General features: G+C 33.8%; 1 protein-coding gene across 1 annotated transcript; it reads left to right on the top strand.

Moving 5' to 3' along the window:
- Nucleotides 1-9,020: 9,020 nt before the first annotated feature.
- LOC125864688 (UDP-glycosyltransferase 76E1-like) lies at nucleotides 9,021-10,721 on the top strand. The gene is made up of 2 exons (XM_049544719.1): nucleotides 9,021-9,483; nucleotides 9,567-10,721. Exons 1-2 carry the CDS (start codon nucleotides 9,021-9,023, stop codon nucleotides 10,508-10,510), a joined length of 1,407 nt encoding a protein of 468 aa, XP_049400676.1. The 3' UTR covers nucleotides 10,511-10,721.
- Nucleotides 10,722-18,640: the final 7,919 nt, after the last annotated feature.

Below are 18,640 nucleotides of genomic sequence, written 5' to 3'. Positions count from 1 at the left end.
GACAACTCACCATGAAGAAAAGCATTTTTCACATTAAATTATTGTAGTGACCAATCAAAATTTGCAGCCAAGGATAATAGCACTCGAACTGTGTTGATTTTTGCAATAGGTGCAAATGTTTCAGTATAGTCGATTTCATAGGTTTGAGTATATCCCTTAGCCACCAATCTCACTTTGAATCGTTCTATCATACCATCTGCTTTGTACTTGAATGTATACACTCATCGACATCCAACTGTTTTCTTTCCTGGTAGACATTCGACAAGTTCCCATGTATCATTTTTTTGCAAGGATTTCATCTCTTCATCCATAGCTGCTTTCCACCTGGGATCAATTAAGGCTTCCTGCACATTGTTAGGAATAGATACAACAAATAATTGATTTACAAATGACTTATTTGATTCCAACAAACGATGATTAGACACAAAATGTCTCAATGGGTATCTAGTTTTACAAGAAATTTCTGCTTCATAGGTGGGTTTAGGAAGACTTCTATTATGCTGTGGTGGTAGTTGTTTGAATGATGGTTCAGGTACAAAATCAGAAACATCCTGAGTTGGCGACGATTGATTTGGTACATCAGTTGCTTCTTGGGTGAGGGGTTCATGTGGTATTGGACTAACTTCTCTAATTTCTTGATTTCCAGTAGCACTCAAATCTACTTCTTCAATTTCCTGATTTTCAACAGTACCCAAATCTGATTCTACTATATCTTGGTTATGTCCCATTTCTTGATGTTCACCACCACATAAACTTGATTCATCTACGACCTGGTTACTAGGTGCAAAAAGTATTAGTTTTTCATAATTTAGAGACAAAATATCCTTCACGTCCTCCCCTTGGAGTTTTGTTTTATTAGAAAAATACATAGACTCTTCATGAAAAACAACATCCATTGTAACAAACATTCGTTGAGTTGGAGGATAAAAACATTTGTGCCCTTTTTGATGAGTAGCATATCCCAAAAAAATACACTGCAGTGCATGGGGGGATAGCTTGTCGCGTTGATGCTTATGAAGATGTACAAATGCTACACAACCAAAAATACGAGGAGTCAAATTTGGGACTGCCAGTGCAATTACCGCTTCAGCAAGAGCTTGAAATAGTGTTCTAAAGTTAATTCTGCTAGAAGGCACTCGATTAATTAAATATGTTGCACAAGTGAGTGCTTCTCCCCAATAACATTGTGGCAGATGAGCTTCAATCAATAGAGTACGAACAACTTCTAATAAATGACAATTTTTTCTCTCTGATACCCCATTCTATTGGGGTGTAATGGGACAAGTAGTTTGATGAGCAATTCCATGTGCTTTTAAATATCGATTAAGTTCATAGCTGGAATACTCTCCCCCATTGTCACTACGAACAACTCTTACTTGGGCATTATATTGTGTGCAAATCATTTTATGAAGCTTTTGAAACAACAAATTCACTTCACTTTTGAAATTCATCAAACACACCCAAGTCATTCTAGTACAATTGTCTATAAAAGTAATAAACCAACGTGATCCACCTAACGTATTCACCTTGGATGGACCCCAAACATCTGAATGTATAATCATAAAAGGAATTGAACTTTTATTCATTCTTGGTGAAAAAGACACGCGGTGACTCTTTGAAAGCTCACAGACATCACAATGGAAATCAGAAACATCAAATTTTGTAAATAACTTAGGAAACAATTTATTAAGATATCCAAAAGAAGCATGTCCCAATCGTCGATGTCATAGCCAAATAGTAGATTTCCTTGTACTAAACATATCAACCGATAATGCTTGGCACAACTGATTAGAACTTTTTGACTCCAAATCCAAGTAATACAACTACTCTAATCTAGTACCATAACCAATTGTCCTCCTCGTATGGATGTCCTTAAACACACAATAGGCAGGCCAAAACATCACAACACAAGATAGAGTAGTGGTAATTTGAGAAACAGACAAAAGGTTACAATTTAATGATGGAACTACTAAGACACTGCCTAAATTCAAATTATTAATGAAAGACAAAGATCCTTCTGTTGACACCCAATTTTGACCCTCCACGATATAAATTAATCATTTCGAGCTTCTCCAATTTCAAACGATTTAAAATTATTAGTTTTATAAAATTTCTAAAAAAAAAAAGATAAATAATAATAATAATAGAGTTTGCAAGATTTTTAAATAGTTNAATAATAATAATATAGTTTGCAAGATATTTAAATAGTTTGCCACTTTTCATAAATTTTAGATGATATATATGTTTTACATAATTATGTATATAATCAGTATATTTTATGATTATTCGAAAATCGTCTAAAAAAAAATTATATTTTAAATATTAGGGATGGGTATAATTTTGAATTAATGAGTTTTATGGAATTCAAAATACTTTCAAGTTATTTTATCACTTTTTAATAATAAATATGTATATTTTTGCAATCACGCTATTTTATAAATATTTGAAAATCATAACAAAAGATTTTTATTATACTAATTTACTTTAAGTCATAGCTATAGTTTTGAGTTAATTAGTTTTGTAATTGAATTAATTAGTTTATAATTAAGTTACTTATTTTTATTTTCGTTATGATTAAGAAGCTCATTAATTAATTTATATTAACTCATCTTATTTAAATTTTAATCAAATTCACTAATGAAATTCAATTTGACTAAGTTTTACCTTAAACCCATTTGAAACCAAACCTTGGGCCAAAATTCATTCCCAAAACTGGCCCAATACCACTTCTTCAATTTCCAACTCCTGCAGCCCATTTTCAAATCCCATACAAAAGAAACCAGCCCACTACTTTTAATCCAAAACCCTCCAATACAATACAGTAGCAATACGTACATACCCAGTACCCCAACCCCTGTACACATCTTGTTCTTCTTCAGACGCTAAGAACAGAGTGCCCATCCCTCTGCGAAAAATCCAACAAATCCGAAAATCTCGTCACCCGTCTGCAAACCCATAACCCCAGCAACCTAATCCATCACCCTCACATCTCTTTTTCCCCCCTTTTCACGGAAGTCGCAGGCCTGCACAACAGCCCTCTGTTGCTTCGAAAAGAGAAGAAAAAATTCAAATTTTTGTTTGAATTTTTCAACGGATTTCACCCCCCCAAACGCCCTAACTTCCCCTATAAATAATCATTTACATTCAAGTGATTGGGAGGAGAAAAAATAAGTTTGGAAATTGGATTTTGACACGGTTTTGGAGTTTAGTTTTGAGACAATATTCACTCACACACTTGAAAATTTTATATCTAGCTTTTTGAATCTAAGATACGAAAGGATCGACGCTTGGATTTTCTTAGTTTGTCATTCCTGTTCGAAGTTCATGGTAAAAGAATCGTTGCTCTCAAGCTCGTTGTCGTCCAGTCGCTGCTCCAATTAAGGTAATCTCGCCCTTTCTTGCATTTTGTTTTCTATGTAGTGTGTGTTATGTGTTCAATATCTAGTGGAGTCCAATTCTTAGGATTAGTTGATTTCTCTGTTTTAGTCTTTTGCTTTCAGTTTCGTTTTCTCCTGTGAGTTCTTGGGACTGTGAGCATGAAGTAAATATCAGTGAAGTTCTTTTGCGGTTCATTTAGTTTTGACTTCGAATACATTATCTATCGAAGTCTAATCCCGTAGTATTTATCTATGTTCTTGTTTAACTAAAATACTGTTCATGTCAGTTTTGCGTCTTCAACTCGTGATATCATGTTTACAATTCACCTTAGTCTTATTTTAACTCGGATCATTCGCTCGTAGTTAATCTATTCCTAATTATGTATCTTGCTTTTCATATCGAAAATGTTTCGCTTTCGAAAATATGGCCGAGAATCTGATTGTTCCTTTGCTTTCTGAGTGTGGTTTGATCTGTTTTGGTGTTATTCATTAATCAAAAATCTGAAAATTTTATTCAATGTTGTAGTTGTTCATCTAGTAAATGATAACATACTTTCTTCACAATATTGATTTGTTATAACATCACGTGAGTACCATTTCGTTTTGGCTTAAGTTAACGATGCATTCTTAGTATATCTTTTCGTGTATCTCGTAAGTCAGTCGTTATGTATTTGCATCTTTTGTTCTTCGATACTAGCCGGTGCTTTGAGGCATAATTGTTTTTTTCTTTTAACCTTCCTGTCCAGCCCCTTTTGTAGTCGACTTAAGGTGTGTTAAACCATGCTTTTTCATAACAAAAGGGTCATAAGTGATTAGTTTAATATAGTTCCTACTTATGCATTTATTATTGTTTAAATATGACCATTTGATGTACGCTTGTTTCCTCTGTTAAGTTGAGGTCACTAGTCTCGTTTTTTTTTGTTTTCCTTTGTGGATTATGAATGAAGAACTGAAAAGTGCTCATTAGAAAATTTGTTGTGGGATCATTTGTTTGTTAATATAAAGTTGAGTTTTGTTAGAGTAATTATATTGGTTTAGTTTCAAATTGTCATATATTGGTTTGAATATTTTATTTTGATGCTCTTAGAAATAGGTAAGTTATGTATTAATTGTGTTCTTGCTAAAGTTGATGTTATTGATGGTTTAGCCTAATTATCATATGTAACATGCTGTTAACTTTTCATTAAGGAAGCCTTTGCCCCTTCATTTTTAATTGTCCTCTGTAAATCAGTCCCCTTTGGGTTATTATTTCAAAAAAATATCATGCTGTGTTATTTTCTATTATGAACTACTTTGAGCATTACTTATGTTCCTTTTCATTTGTTTATGCATGTGAAAACCCGACCCGAGTCCTCACGGACTCTATCTCTTCTCCTTGTCATTCGATGATAGGGCCATAAGGTCCAAAATTCTTATGTCGAGTCATCCAACCTTGAAAAATCGAAGAACAAGTCTTTGGAGTTGACGTACAAGTCTCGGAAAGTGAAAAAATGGGTTGTATACATCCGATATACACTGATATACATCAGCTGTATACCAAAAACGGGTTTTGGTTAAACCCCAAAAGTGGCAACGAATTTGGCCCAAGAAAGGCCCAAGTTCAACTTCTCTCCGTTACTCTTAAATTATTTAATTATAATTATTTATTGTTTGTTGTTTATTAACTCTAACTTTAGAATTGTTAATTAACTTAATCGATTTCCCCAAAAGACAAACTATTTCTATGTGTTGTTTTATTTCTAACAAATCTCATTTTATCAACTCTTGCATTATCATTTATAATCTTTAGCCAAAACTTTTTTTTTTATTTTTTTTATTTAGTTTAAAATAGTTTTTTTTTTTTATAAACCAAAAAATGACTCGAATAGAAACCAACTAATTTAGTTTCGTTAAAATTCTAATTACTTGTCTATAATTCAAATATTTCAATTAAGGTCCCATGTTCTTAAAAAATAAAAATTGCTCTTTGTTTAACTATTTTCTCAAAATTAATCTAATAGTGTAAATTATTATAAATAAATGCTTACTTAGTCATTTGCTCAAAAGTTAGTCAAAACTTTTATTCTTCAATTAATTAAAAATGATTTTTTATGCTTTAATGTGTTAAATTGGTTTAATTTATTTTAAAATGAACTAAATAAATTCTAATTAGTCTAGTTTTATTGATTTTCTAATCACTTGCACCTTAATTCAAATGGTTCAATTAAGGTCCCATTTTCAAAAAAAGTAAAATAATATAAAATGTGTCATTTATTTAATTATTTCCTAAAAGTTAATCAAATATATTATAAGTTATTATTTTTATGTTAAATTATTATTTTTTCTAACAATAGTCAAATATATTTTAAGTCAAGTCGCAGGTCAACCGCATGTTAACGGGCACTTCGAATGCTTAAACCCTTCTCGAAGTGTAAATTGAATCCCGAACCCCCTTTGGTATTTTCAAAAGATTTTTTCTGTTTAAATCTTTGAAAATTATAATTTTTCTTAATTTCTTTAAAAAATTAAGTGGCGACTCTTTTCTAAGTATTTTTCTCAAATTGTTTTATACTTGGAACATTTCAAAAAAGTGATTTTTCTGAAGATTAGGAAAATTACGGCATAACACCTTCCCCAATGATAGGTGCCGAAGAACCATTAGCGGTGGAAATATACTTTTTGTGACGAGGGTTTTAAGGGATGAAACTTGTGTATAATCAAATGTCATGTGATTCGTAGCTCCGGAATCAATTATCCATGTACTATTAGAAAAAAGTGCAGATGAATTTAAAGCCTTACCATTGTTACCTCTCGTTGCTACCAAGGTTGTGGATTGTCCAACAACATCTTCCTTGGCATTTGTTTCTACAATTGCAGTTGTGGAACTCTTGCTTACATTTCTCCTTCTTCAATCACGGTTATGATCCCACCATTCTGGATATCCCACAATTTCAAAACAATGATCTTTTGTGTGCCCCGACTGATCACAATGAGTACATTTATTAGTGGACTTATTGATACCCTTAGATCTCATTCGATCTGGTTGATTTTGAGAGAATCGATTTTGATTAGATCTATATTTGCTCACCATGGCTGTTGCTTTAGATTTTTCAAGATCTCCATTCACTGTTGCATGTCAGACAGATTCACGATGAACCATTGAGTAACATTCTTCTAATTCTGGAACAAGATCCTTCCTCAAGATTTCCCTACGAATCTGTTCAAATTCACCATCCAAACCAGCAAGAAAGATGTGCACCATTTGTCGTTGAATAGACTTGCGGTAAGAATTGACATCCTTCTCATTTTCCATGATCACCTTCTCACGGTGATCCAACTCACAAAAAAATTCAATCAATTCTCCATAGTAGGAAGAGAGACATCTACCATTTTGTTTGGCAAGAAAGGCTTTTTGATTCAAATTGAAGACTTGTAGTTCATCTGCTCCATCATAGAAGGTTGTTGACAAAGCTTTCTAGATTTCTTGAGCAGTTAGTAAGCGAATATATCGCTTCATAATCTCAGGAGACATAGACATCAACAGCCACCTCTTAACCTTTTGATTGTCTGTGTACCACTTCTCATATCCTTCATTTTTTTCAGTAGGTGATTATGTACTCTCACGAACAACGAGTTTCTCTTTTTCAGCAATATGCATCTCTATCATTTGAGACCACATATCATAATTTGTTTCATTTAGAATAATTCCTGCATTGAAAGAGCAATTTTCAGATTGAATGATAATCGAGGTAGAGTTAGAAGCATCTGATTTGCCCATGGCGCTGAGTTCAAATCTTGAACAGAATATTTCTTTTTTGTATTATATTATTTCTCAAAGGAGGCATGTACATGATTATATAACTACTACTAAGTTACAATATATGGAAATAATTAATATCTTCCTATTTTACAAAGATAACTAGAATCGAGTTCCTATTTTAAAAGATTACAGAATCAAGTCCTAAAATATCTCTACAATTCTCACCTTTTAAAACTCACAAATAACTTAATTTCATTTAACTTGAGCTTGGTTACTTTTTTCAAACTTTAACACCACATTTCTCCAAAATTTTAGAGAATTAACTTATTGAATTCAACAAAAAGAAAAGATTTTCAACAAGAGCCAAGGGGTGCTAACCCGGCCACCCAACCCAGTAAAGACCTTAATAATTCATAATCATGTGCATAGAGGATAAGCCTGAGAGTGCGAGAAGTAGAGTAGAAGAAAGAACAAGAAAAGATATGAGTATATTTAAGTTGAAGTCGATCAAACAATCATAACCTATATACCATATCATAAAATATCGAAATTGAACTTTTAACTATGCAACCATACCGAATGCATATGATATCATAATAATATAATATTTTTGGATAATTCGAGATATAAAATCATTACTTGAAATTATTATTTCAATTGCATATCTAACATAATTTGAAATCATAATATAAAATTACATGTCAACGCGAGGATGGAAATGGATGGATCCATTTTTCTTTCTCGTGAATCCACGTCCCACTTATGAAATTACATTCTTGAATAAGTTGTCGTATGAGTTCACTTGCAAGTCTGGGAAATCAAGCCATGAAGTTGCTAGTTATGTACAAAAGGTTATTGCTGAAACTCTTTCTTATGAGTGTACTACTTTTACCAGGAAGGATAAGTATATGGCTCTTGACACAATTATGAAGAATCCTTGAATCAAGGAAGAATAATGGAATTTTTATTTTGATTGTCCCTTTCAATAATGATGCAAAAAGATTTCTTGCCATAAATATTATGAAAGTAATGGATTTAATAAATATTCATATAGATTATACTTATAGATATCATGTATCATTTTTATGCGGGATTGAATATAGTAATGCACTTATTTAATGATATAAAGTTTAAAATAACAAAATTATCGTTAGCTTATGTGTACGCAACAACAAATTACTTAGCCCTAGCTTATGAACTTAAAATAGTTTTTTTACTTTTAGATATAAGTCTAATTCTATAGATATGTGTCAGAGGATAATGAAGATAAATTGCTACACATGGAAGCTCAACCCACAATTGAACATTTGCAAGTGGCATGTCAAATTTCAAAGCCTGCGTGGGCGGGGCTACAACGATTTTATAACAAGGGTGTGTTTTGCTAACCATTGAGTGATGGTTTAAACATGAAACTCATAATATCAATAGTTCATGTATGAAACTCAATAAAGTAGAATACTTTAGATGTGTTTTTTATCATTAACTCTAAATTGTAATAAGCACATTTAAAGAACATTAAAAATGGAGTAGGTGCTAATCTACTATACCTTCATTAGTAGGTTAGCAAATTTGTGGGCGAACAACGTGTTAATTAAGGAAAATATATAGTCAAGTATGCTGCCAAACAATCTAAGCCTCTCCATCTAATTTTTAGGTTTAACAAGCTAAGTTCTAAGCAGTGAGGAAATTGATTCGGTAATCATATAATATATCAATATGCTTTTTAACTTGGCCTTAGCTTACATTTATATACTTCAATTTTGAATGTGCACAAGTAGACACTTAGAGCCTGTTTGAGCAAAAATTACTAGATCCACCTCCGGAGTTATAAATAAACTTCCTTCAAGAACACTACTACTACAAATAACCTCTTGAATAGAAAAGAAATTCCAACAAAAGCAAAGATGAAAATAGAAAGAAAACAAAGTGTAGTACTAGTGCCATGCCCATACCAAGGGCATTTAACACCAATGCTACAACTTGGAAGTATCCTTTATTCACAAGGCCTTTCTGTTATAGTTGCACATACTCAATACAATGCTCCTAATTATTCCAATCATCCTCAATTCGTCTTCCATTCTATGGATGACGGATTCCAGGGAATTGACATATCATTTCCGAGTCTGGAAAATTTATTTAGTATGAACGAGAACTGCAAGGTACACTTGAGAGATTACCTCGTTACGATGATGGTAGAGGAAGGTAATGAGCTCACTTGTATAGTTTATGACAACGTCATGTTCTTTGCCGATGATGTAGCCACACAGCTGAAGGTTCCGAGCATTGTCCTGCGGACTTTCAGTGCTGCATTTATTCACTCTATGATCACCATTTTTCAACAACCCGAAAAATATTTTCCTTTTGAAGGTATGAGAACAATTACACATCCTCTGTTTTTCTTCCATTGCGTTCTGTTTTTAGCTAAGTCTGTATTGATACTTTAATTCCAGATTCTCAGTTGCTGGATCCATTACCGGACCTACATCCCCTCAGGTATAAGGATGTACCATTTTCAGAAGCGGAACTAGAGTTTCAAAGAGCAATGTATGATATAGGATCATCTGTCGCGACTATTTGGAACACGATGCAAGACTTGGAGGATTCAACATTGTTACGCCTTCAAAAACATTACAAAGTGCCCTTCTTTCCAATAGGCCCTTTTCACAAAATGGCGCCTTTGGCCTCATCGACTAGCATACTAGAAGAAGACAACAGCTGCATTGAGTGGCTCGACAGACAAACCCCTAACTCTGTTCTCTATGTCAGCTTGGGAAGCCTAGTGAGGATTGATGAAAAAGAGCTAATCGAGACTGCTTGGGGATTAGCTAACAGTGAGCAGCCGTTCTTGTGGGTTATTCGACCTGGCTCTGTCTCTGGCTTTCAATGTGCTGAGGCACTGCCTGATGGTTATGAGGAAATGGTAGGAGAAAGAGGTCGGATAGTGAAATGGGCACCACAAAAACAGGTGCTTGCACATCCCGCGATAGAAGGCTTTTTCACACATTGTGGTTGGAATTCTACGCTTGAAAGTATTTGTGAACAAGTCCCTGTGATATGCAGGCCAATTTTAGCAGACCAGCTGGTGAACGCGAGATATCTGACCCAAATATATAAGGTTGGGTTTGAATTGGAGGTTATGGAGAGAACGGTCATAGAGAAAACAATAAGGAAACTCATGTTAAGTGAAGAAGGCAAAGATGTGAAAAAAAGAGTAGTTGACATGAAACAAAACATAGTTGCTGCTATGCAGATTGATGGTACTTCACATAAGAATCTCAAAGATTTGGTAGATTTCATTTCTGCGTTGCCATCACAGCTCCCTCCGCCAACGCCTGTTGTTGGGGCAATCATGAGCTCAAACCATACATCAAGCAAGTGTATCAGAGAGTCCTAAAGTTAGAAGAATTACATATTTTTGTTGCCTGCTAGCTTGGCAAGACAACAAGTCCTTTAATTACAAAGGAAGAATAAGACTAGAAATAAACTTTTCTTAATATCTTGGTTGCTTATGTCAAAGCCATTGGGTCAATGCTAGTTTCTCTCACCTTAGTTTATTGATTGGTTTAATAAGTTTGGAAACTTTGACATATTGTTTCCTAGTTGTTAGAACTGAGTAATGTTATGTACAAAATGTTCATCAATTTCTTGCTTCTTACCCTCCTTCAATTAAATGTATCAACATTGAAAACTATAAATTAATTAAAAATATACTAACAAAGTTGATTATTAATAAAAAAAATTTATCTATAAATAAAATAAAATTATATATATAATATTTACAAAATTTTACAAGCCCAAATTTGAAATAAAATATATAAACATTGAAAACAATAAACTAACTAAAAATAGATTAACAAAGTAGATTATAAATAATATTTTTTATATATAAATAAAATAAAATTATATATATTATGTCGGTTTGATTTGGATTCGGTTTGACTTTTTCTCTTTTAATACTAAACCAAACCAAGAGTGCTCGGTTTTTTTTTTCAACCTCCAAACCAACCAAACCAAACCACAAATTGTTTTTTTTTGTTTGATTTGGTTCGTTGGTTCGGTTTGACTTGTACAACCCTAATTGTAGTAATCTACATTAGCATTCATACATCATATATTGTTTGATTTTTATACATTCATATTTAATAATTTCAAATTTTTCTTATAAGGTTACTAATGCACAAGTAAATACGAATTTAGATTTGAATTTGGTGAAAAAAATTGAAAAAATGAACATAGAAGAAGAAGAAGAAGAAAGACAGAGTCAGAGAAGAAGCTTGCAAAATTGTATTCATATTAATTTTTGTTTGTCAATTATTTTTTTTTACTTAGCATTTATATTTTTATTAAAAACATTGTATTTCTTTTTCAGTTTGTAGTCATCCAAATAGGTATGTCAAATTGATTTGTATTTCTTAAGCATAGATGTTTCCTATTCTTTTCACAGTCAATTTGTAAAAAAAAAAATAGAATATTATATCTTTTCTCAATAGATTGTATTATTTCCACTATGTATGCTATTTTTTTTTCAGAATCTTGTATCCCTATTTCTTTAATAGTCAATTTGTATTTTTTTAGAATATTGTATCATTCCTTAACAAATTCTATTTATTTCCACCATGTATGCTATTGTTTTCTAGAATCCTTTCATAAATCATATTCATATGTAATGATTAAATTATATTGGGATACAATCAATAATATTTTTGTAATACAAATAAAAGAAAAATATATTTGGCTAATACAATTTTGATTACTGGGATACAAATTCAAATTGTAGTTTTCACTATGAAAGTAACATACCAATTTTAATTTGAATGGTAAAGTGAGCACATAAAATATAAATATTATTGGTAAACAATTACAATGAAAACATAATAAAAAAAGAAAGTTGATCCAATTGAATGAGAAAGTGGATTTCTTTTGAAATTGTAATTTATGAGAATTTTAAGTGTAATTGATCCATAAAACATAATTTATGTTTTTTTTTTTTAAATATTATCTCCCCTGATTTTCTCCTTTCTGTTATTAAATAATTGTATTCTTACAAATCAAACAAATAAAAAAAATACATAAATCAGGTACATAACAAACTAAAATATTATCATTTTAAATAAATATTAAAAATATGGCTAAGAAATCCTATTAAATGTCAAAATATTAACATTTTGAAAAAAATTCCTATTCTATATAGCCTTGTAAATAGTGGAGGGGGGAGGCTAAAAACAGTCGATGTGCAAAGGAAAAAAACATGCACATTTAAAGAGATCAATTATGCTTGATATTATTTTCTTTTACAGTAAATATAGAATTATTGGACTGGAAAAGTACATACTATATGCCAAAAGGGAGGCTGGCTAAAAAACGTAAATTTAAATTTGTGAAGTTATGAACACCTATTCAAAAAATAAAAAATACAAGAACATAATATAAACCATATTTTGTAATATTTTTAAAAAACATATTTTCTACTACTGTTGAGAATATCATTAACTAATAAAAGTGTGTTCTCTCTAATAGCGAGATCTCCTCTAATATCTTAAGATTTTAGATGGGATAGTCACACACTTCAACATGGTACTAGAGATAACACAATTTTATTAGTTAAAGCGAGAGAGACTGGATATACAAATACAAATATATCTATCCGTCCTATACACTTATAATTATACAAATACAAATCTTCCTCTGCCTAGTATTCTCTTTTGCAGTTTTGCCTTTTTCTCTCTCTCGATTTATGCAAATACAAATGCAGATTAAATTGTATACAAATACAAATGTTTTGACTCGATTTAATTGTATACGAATATACAAATACAAATATTTTAACTCGATTCAATTATATACAAATTCAAATTGTATGCAGATACACAAATACAATTATTGATACATATACATAGTAGTCACATATATACAATTATCTAATTGATATAAATATACAATTCACCTCTCTCCACTCTCTGCCCTCTTTCGCTTGCCTCTCTCCTCCCTCTCCCAATCTCGCTCGTCACTCTTTTCTCTATAACATGAAGTTATGAATCGTAATTAGCAAACTATAGGTATGGAGCATAATTAAACTATTTTTGAGTGGCTATATGCGAAAATTTTCCATGTAATTATACTTGCATAGGTCAGAACTGAGAATAATTGAGTGTATAAGCCCAAAATAATTTAGCTCAAGATGGGTCATTTTCATTTTTTCCGACAACGACAATTGCCTTTTGTGAAAGCATAGCAACAACAACAACATACCCAGTGAAATCCCACTAGGTGGGGTCTGAGAGGGTAGAGTGTACGCAGACCTTGCCACTACCTCGTGGAGGTAGAAAGGCTGTTTCCGAAAGACCCTCAGCTCAAGTACATCAAATCCAAGTAAGAGGAGAGGAAAACAGTGTGTAAAACATAACCTCCAATAAGAAAGATAGTATATAATCAACAAAGGAGACAATAACATCAATAAAATAATGTGAGAAGTGAAACGCAGTAAACAACATAAGGCTATAGGTATCACAGACAAGAATTGCAAGTGCAAGGCTAGGACTACTACAAACGCTAACAACCCATACCTTCGCAAGGAAAGACAACACGCTAACCCTACTAACCTTCAACCTTAATACGCGACCTCCACTCCTTCTTATCTAGAGTCATGTCTTCGGTAATGTGAAGCTGAGCCAAGTCCTGTCTACCACCTCTCCCCAATACTTCTTAGGCCTACCTCTACCCTTCCGCGTACCCTCTACAACCAGCCCCTCATACCTCCTCACTGGGGCGTCTGCGCATCGTCTCTTCACATGTCCAAACCATCTCAGTCTCGCTTCCCTCAGCTTGTCCACCACAGAGGCCACTCCCACCTTCTCCCGGATAACCTCATTCCTAATCTTATCACTCCTAGTGTGCCCACACATCCATCTCAACATCCTTATCTCCGCAACATACATTTTTTTAACATGTGAGTTCTTGACTGGCCAACATTCCGCTCCATACAACAAGGCCGGTCTAACTACCACTCTGTAGAACTTACTTTTAAGTCTAGGTGGAATTTTCTTATCACACAAGACTCTAGAGGCAAGCCTCCATTTCATCCAAGCAACCCCAATGCGATGCGTGACATCATCGTCGATGTCGCCACTTCCTTGGATTACAGACCCAAGATACTTAAAACTTTCTTTCTCAGGAATGATCTGTGTGGCAAGTCTCATTTCCACATCTGCCTCATCCAACGCATCACTAAATTTGCACCCCAAATATTCTGTTTTGGTCCTACTCAACCTGAACCCTTTGGACTCCAGCGTTTGTCTCCACACCTCCAACCTCGCATTAACTTTGTCCCGCATCTCATCAATCAGTACTATGTCATCCGCAAATAACATACACCATGGGACCTTCCCCTGAATAGACCATGTCAACTCATCCATCACCAAAGCAAAAAGAAAAGGGATAAGAACTGATCCTTGGTGCAGCCCCATCTCAACTGGAAAATGTTCTGAGTCTCCTCCAACCATTCTAACCTGAGTCTTGGCTCCACCGTACATGTCCTTTATCGCCCTAATATAAATCATCGTGACACCTTTAGCCTCCAAGCACCTCCAGAGGACATTCCTCGGTACTTTGTCATAGGCCTTTTCAAGGTCAATAAACACCATATGTATGTCTCTCTTCCTTTCTCTATATTTTTCTACCAGTCTTCGCATAAGATGAATGGCTTCGGTAGTCGATCGTCTCGGCATGAATCCAAAATGATTCTCAGAAATGGACACCCCTCTTCTCACCCTCATTTCCACCACTCTCTCCCAAATCTTCATAGTATGGCTTAGCAATTTGATACCCCTGTAGTTGTTACAGTTCTAGATATCACCCTTGTCTTTATACAACGGAACCATTGTACTCCACCTCCATTCATCAGGCATCTTTGTTGTCTTAAAAATAACATTAAACAACCCAGTTAACCACTCTATACCTGCCTTGTCCGTGCTCTTCCAAAAATCTACCGGAATCTCATCGGGTCCGGTCGCTCTTCCCCTGCTCATCCTACTAATAGCACGTATAACCTCCTCGATCCTAAAACACCTACAGTACCCAAAGTCCCGTAGTCTTTCAAAGTGCGCCAAATCACCCAACACAATGTCTCCGCCCCCTTTTTCATTTAAAAGATTGTGAAAGTATCTTCGCCATCTTTGCTTGATGGAGGTTTCATCCACCAATACTTTGCCTTCTTCATCCTTGATACACTTCACTTGGTCCAAGTCGCGAGCCTTCCTCTCTCTTGCTTTTGCGAGCCTATACAATTTCTTATCCCCACCTTTGTCCCCCAGCTCGACATACAAGCGTTCAAAAGCTGTCGTCTTGGCCTTCGTAACTGCTAACTTAGCTTCTGTCTTTGTCGTCTTATAAACTTTCTTAAGCGTCCGCTTCTCTTCCTCGTCTACGCACTCCACTAACTTTGTGTATGCAACCTTCTTCGCTTCCACTTTGCCTTGAACTTCCCCATTCCACCACCAATCTCCTTTGTGGCCTCCAAATTTACCCCTTGATACCCCCAACACCTTTGAAGCAACTTCCCTAATGAAACTAGCTGCTTTATTCCACATGGTGTTTGCATCCCCGCTACCACTCCAAACCCCCATCCCAATCAACTTCTCACCCATCTCCCGAGAAAGAGCAGGGGTCAAGCCACCCCATTTAATCCTCGGTCGATCAGATACAATCTTCTTCCTNAATGGTTTTATTTAGCTGATAACAATATTTGAAGCAAAGACGGATTTAAAATTTTAAATTTCTGGGTATCACCCTGCTTTGAATAGTAACCTATGGCAAAATCGATTGTGAATTTTCGAGTGTTATACTTCTTTGAATAGTAACAATCTCTAGCGCAAAGCAAGATGATACGACTTATACTATTGATTTAGTTAAAATTTACTTGACTCGAACTTGTATCTAGGAGTGTGCAAAAATCAAATCGATCAATAAAACAAATCGAAAAAATGTTATTGGATCATTGTTATTAGGTTAACTGATTTTTAATGATTTTATAAAAGAAAATTATTGGGTTATCGGTTTAGTATTGGTTTTTAGTATTGGGTTATTGTTGACACCTAATTTTGACCCTCCCCGATAAGATTAATTTTCAAGCTTCTTAATTTTCAATGATTTGGAATAATTAGTTTTACAAAAACTAAAAAAAAAAAGAATTATTTTCTAAGTTTTAAAGAAATTTTAGTCATTGTTATAATTTTAAAACAATATAATATTTTTATATAAATTTTGTATATAGTTGTTACATTTCTTACGAGCATTCAAAAACCATTTTAAAAAAAAAGAAAAAGAAAAAGAGATTTTACTTCCTTAAAATGTTCTGATAATTAGCTCACTTAATATTAGTTTATATTCCCGAATTAGTTATTTTATCTCGTTAAGATTAAGAAACTCATAAATTAATCGTATTAACTCATTTCATTCGACTACTAGTCGTGTCTATCCCAATTAACTAAAGACGGCTATATTTTTAATTTTCAAATTGTTATGATTTAGACTCATATAGACAAACTTTAAATCCAACTCTATCATATTCAATTTAAAAGACCAAATATTGGACCCTTTTTCACATTCCCATTTAATTCCAACCCAAGTTCCCTTTTATTCCCAACAGCCCACCAAATAAAATCCAGCCTAACTCTTTTATTTTTTGTTTTCAAATCGCCCAGCCCACTCCAACTCCCTAACCCGACCCATTTCCCCTTTTCCCCTTCACAAAAAAAAAAATCCAAAAAGTTGTACACGTTAACAGTAACAAGAACAGCTTCAAACGCTCACAGGGACCGACAGAGCCATTAAGGCTCGATTGTAGCAGCGAAGCATGCATCTGCCCTCCTTTCTTCTTCCGGAAAGAGTCAAAATTACAGGAAAAAGGGTGTTTCCCTTAAATGGTGAAATAATTTTTGAGTTTGAAATTCAAGTTGGCCCTAATTCCATCCGAATTCCCCCCAAAAAATCCACCCTAATTTCCTCTATATAACATCTTTTCCATTCATTTGTAAGGGGGGATTTTTTTGGGAGTTGAAAATTTTAGAGCAAAGAAATTACTTCTTTACTGAGAGTAGTTTAGTTCAAGGCATAGGATTTTACTTTTCGATCAAAGTACTACGTTTCTATTCCGCCTTGTATCGGTTTCTCCAAGTTTGTTGGGGATTCGAGTTTCGTGGTGAAAGCGTCACTTCTAGCTCGTTTCGTCTTCAGTTCCGCTGCCCCCGAAAAGGTAACATTCTTATTATTACTTTTCACTTTCTTTCTCGAATAAGGCGTGTTCCGTTCTGTTGTCTGTCCTAAGGATCTTTATTTTATCATCTTGTTACATGTTTTCGATATGGTGTTGAAAAATGATTGAATGTTGGCGAGATATGCTAGATGCGGCCGAGTTTTCTTTTTTCCCTTTAGTTACTGTTAGTGATTATTTTTGGTTTGAATTAATTTATGTTTTGCTTCTCTTACTTGACCCTTCGCCCTGTTTGCTTGGTATGGTTTGAGACCAATTTTGCTATGTTCTCGGGATTTAGTTGCGATTATTTTCAAAACGATTGTTTTGTCCATGGCTCGTGGGTCTGTTGATTTTTTTTTCTTCATTTTTTAGTTCTGTGATTGTTCTACTGTTTAACCAAGCATGTCTAAACCAAGTGGTTTCATTATTTATCTAATCTTGGCCGAATTGCTTGCCGTTCGCGGCCCAAATGTAAGCTTTCTTAGCATGCTCCTTATCTTTACCTTGTGTCTACTATTCCATTTTGTCCTCAATATGTTTTGTCTTGATTTAGAAGCACTAAGTTTATGAGGCCAGATTTGAGCTTAGCTTATGGTCGTTGGAGTATTGCATTAATACTGATTCGGTGAACTTAGTCATGCTCAAAATATAGGATTTTGCTATCATAGATAGTTTGGGAGTTAAAAGATAATTGCATTTTGTTGATTTAATTATCCTTTCTTCCATGAGTTTGATTTGATCTAGCGTAGTTTTATTTGGGTTATTCCCTTGTGGAGTTTGATAATTAGTTGGTCCTTCTCTGTGTCTGTTAGTCCATCAAGACCCATTTGTTTTTTTTTTATTCATTTAATTTAGTTTGGTAGTAATTACTTCATAAGTCTATGTCACTGTTCCTCATCATGTTGTTGGAAAATTTTAATTTAGACAGCATATTTTGATATTAGTAGTCCAAGGTCATTAATTTGATCTCTTTTCGTGTCTTGCATTATTAGCTTCTGGAAATAATTTTAACCTTTCCTTAGACTTTGGTTCTATCATTTGTCCGGTGTCATAGTTAAAAAAATACTAATCCTCCATCAGTTTCCCCTTTAAGTTATTATTTAAGCGTTGTGTTGTTAATGATCGATTGGTCGGGTATCTTTTATTTATTTGCTAGTTTTATCTCATCGCTTTATTTCCTGCCTAAAAATGTTAATTCGATAATTTGCTTGTCATTTTGCATGTGAAATCCACTCCGAGTCTCTTTTGGACTCCATCTCTTCTCCTCACATTTTC

The sequence above is a fragment of the Solanum stenotomum genome, chromosome 5 (assembly GCF_019186545.1).
Source record: "Solanum stenotomum isolate F172 chromosome 5, ASM1918654v1, whole genome shotgun sequence".
NCBI classification, from domain to species: Eukaryota; Viridiplantae; Streptophyta; class Magnoliopsida; order Solanales; family Solanaceae; genus Solanum; species Solanum stenotomum.
This window is presented reverse-complemented; position numbering and strand designations above follow the sequence as displayed.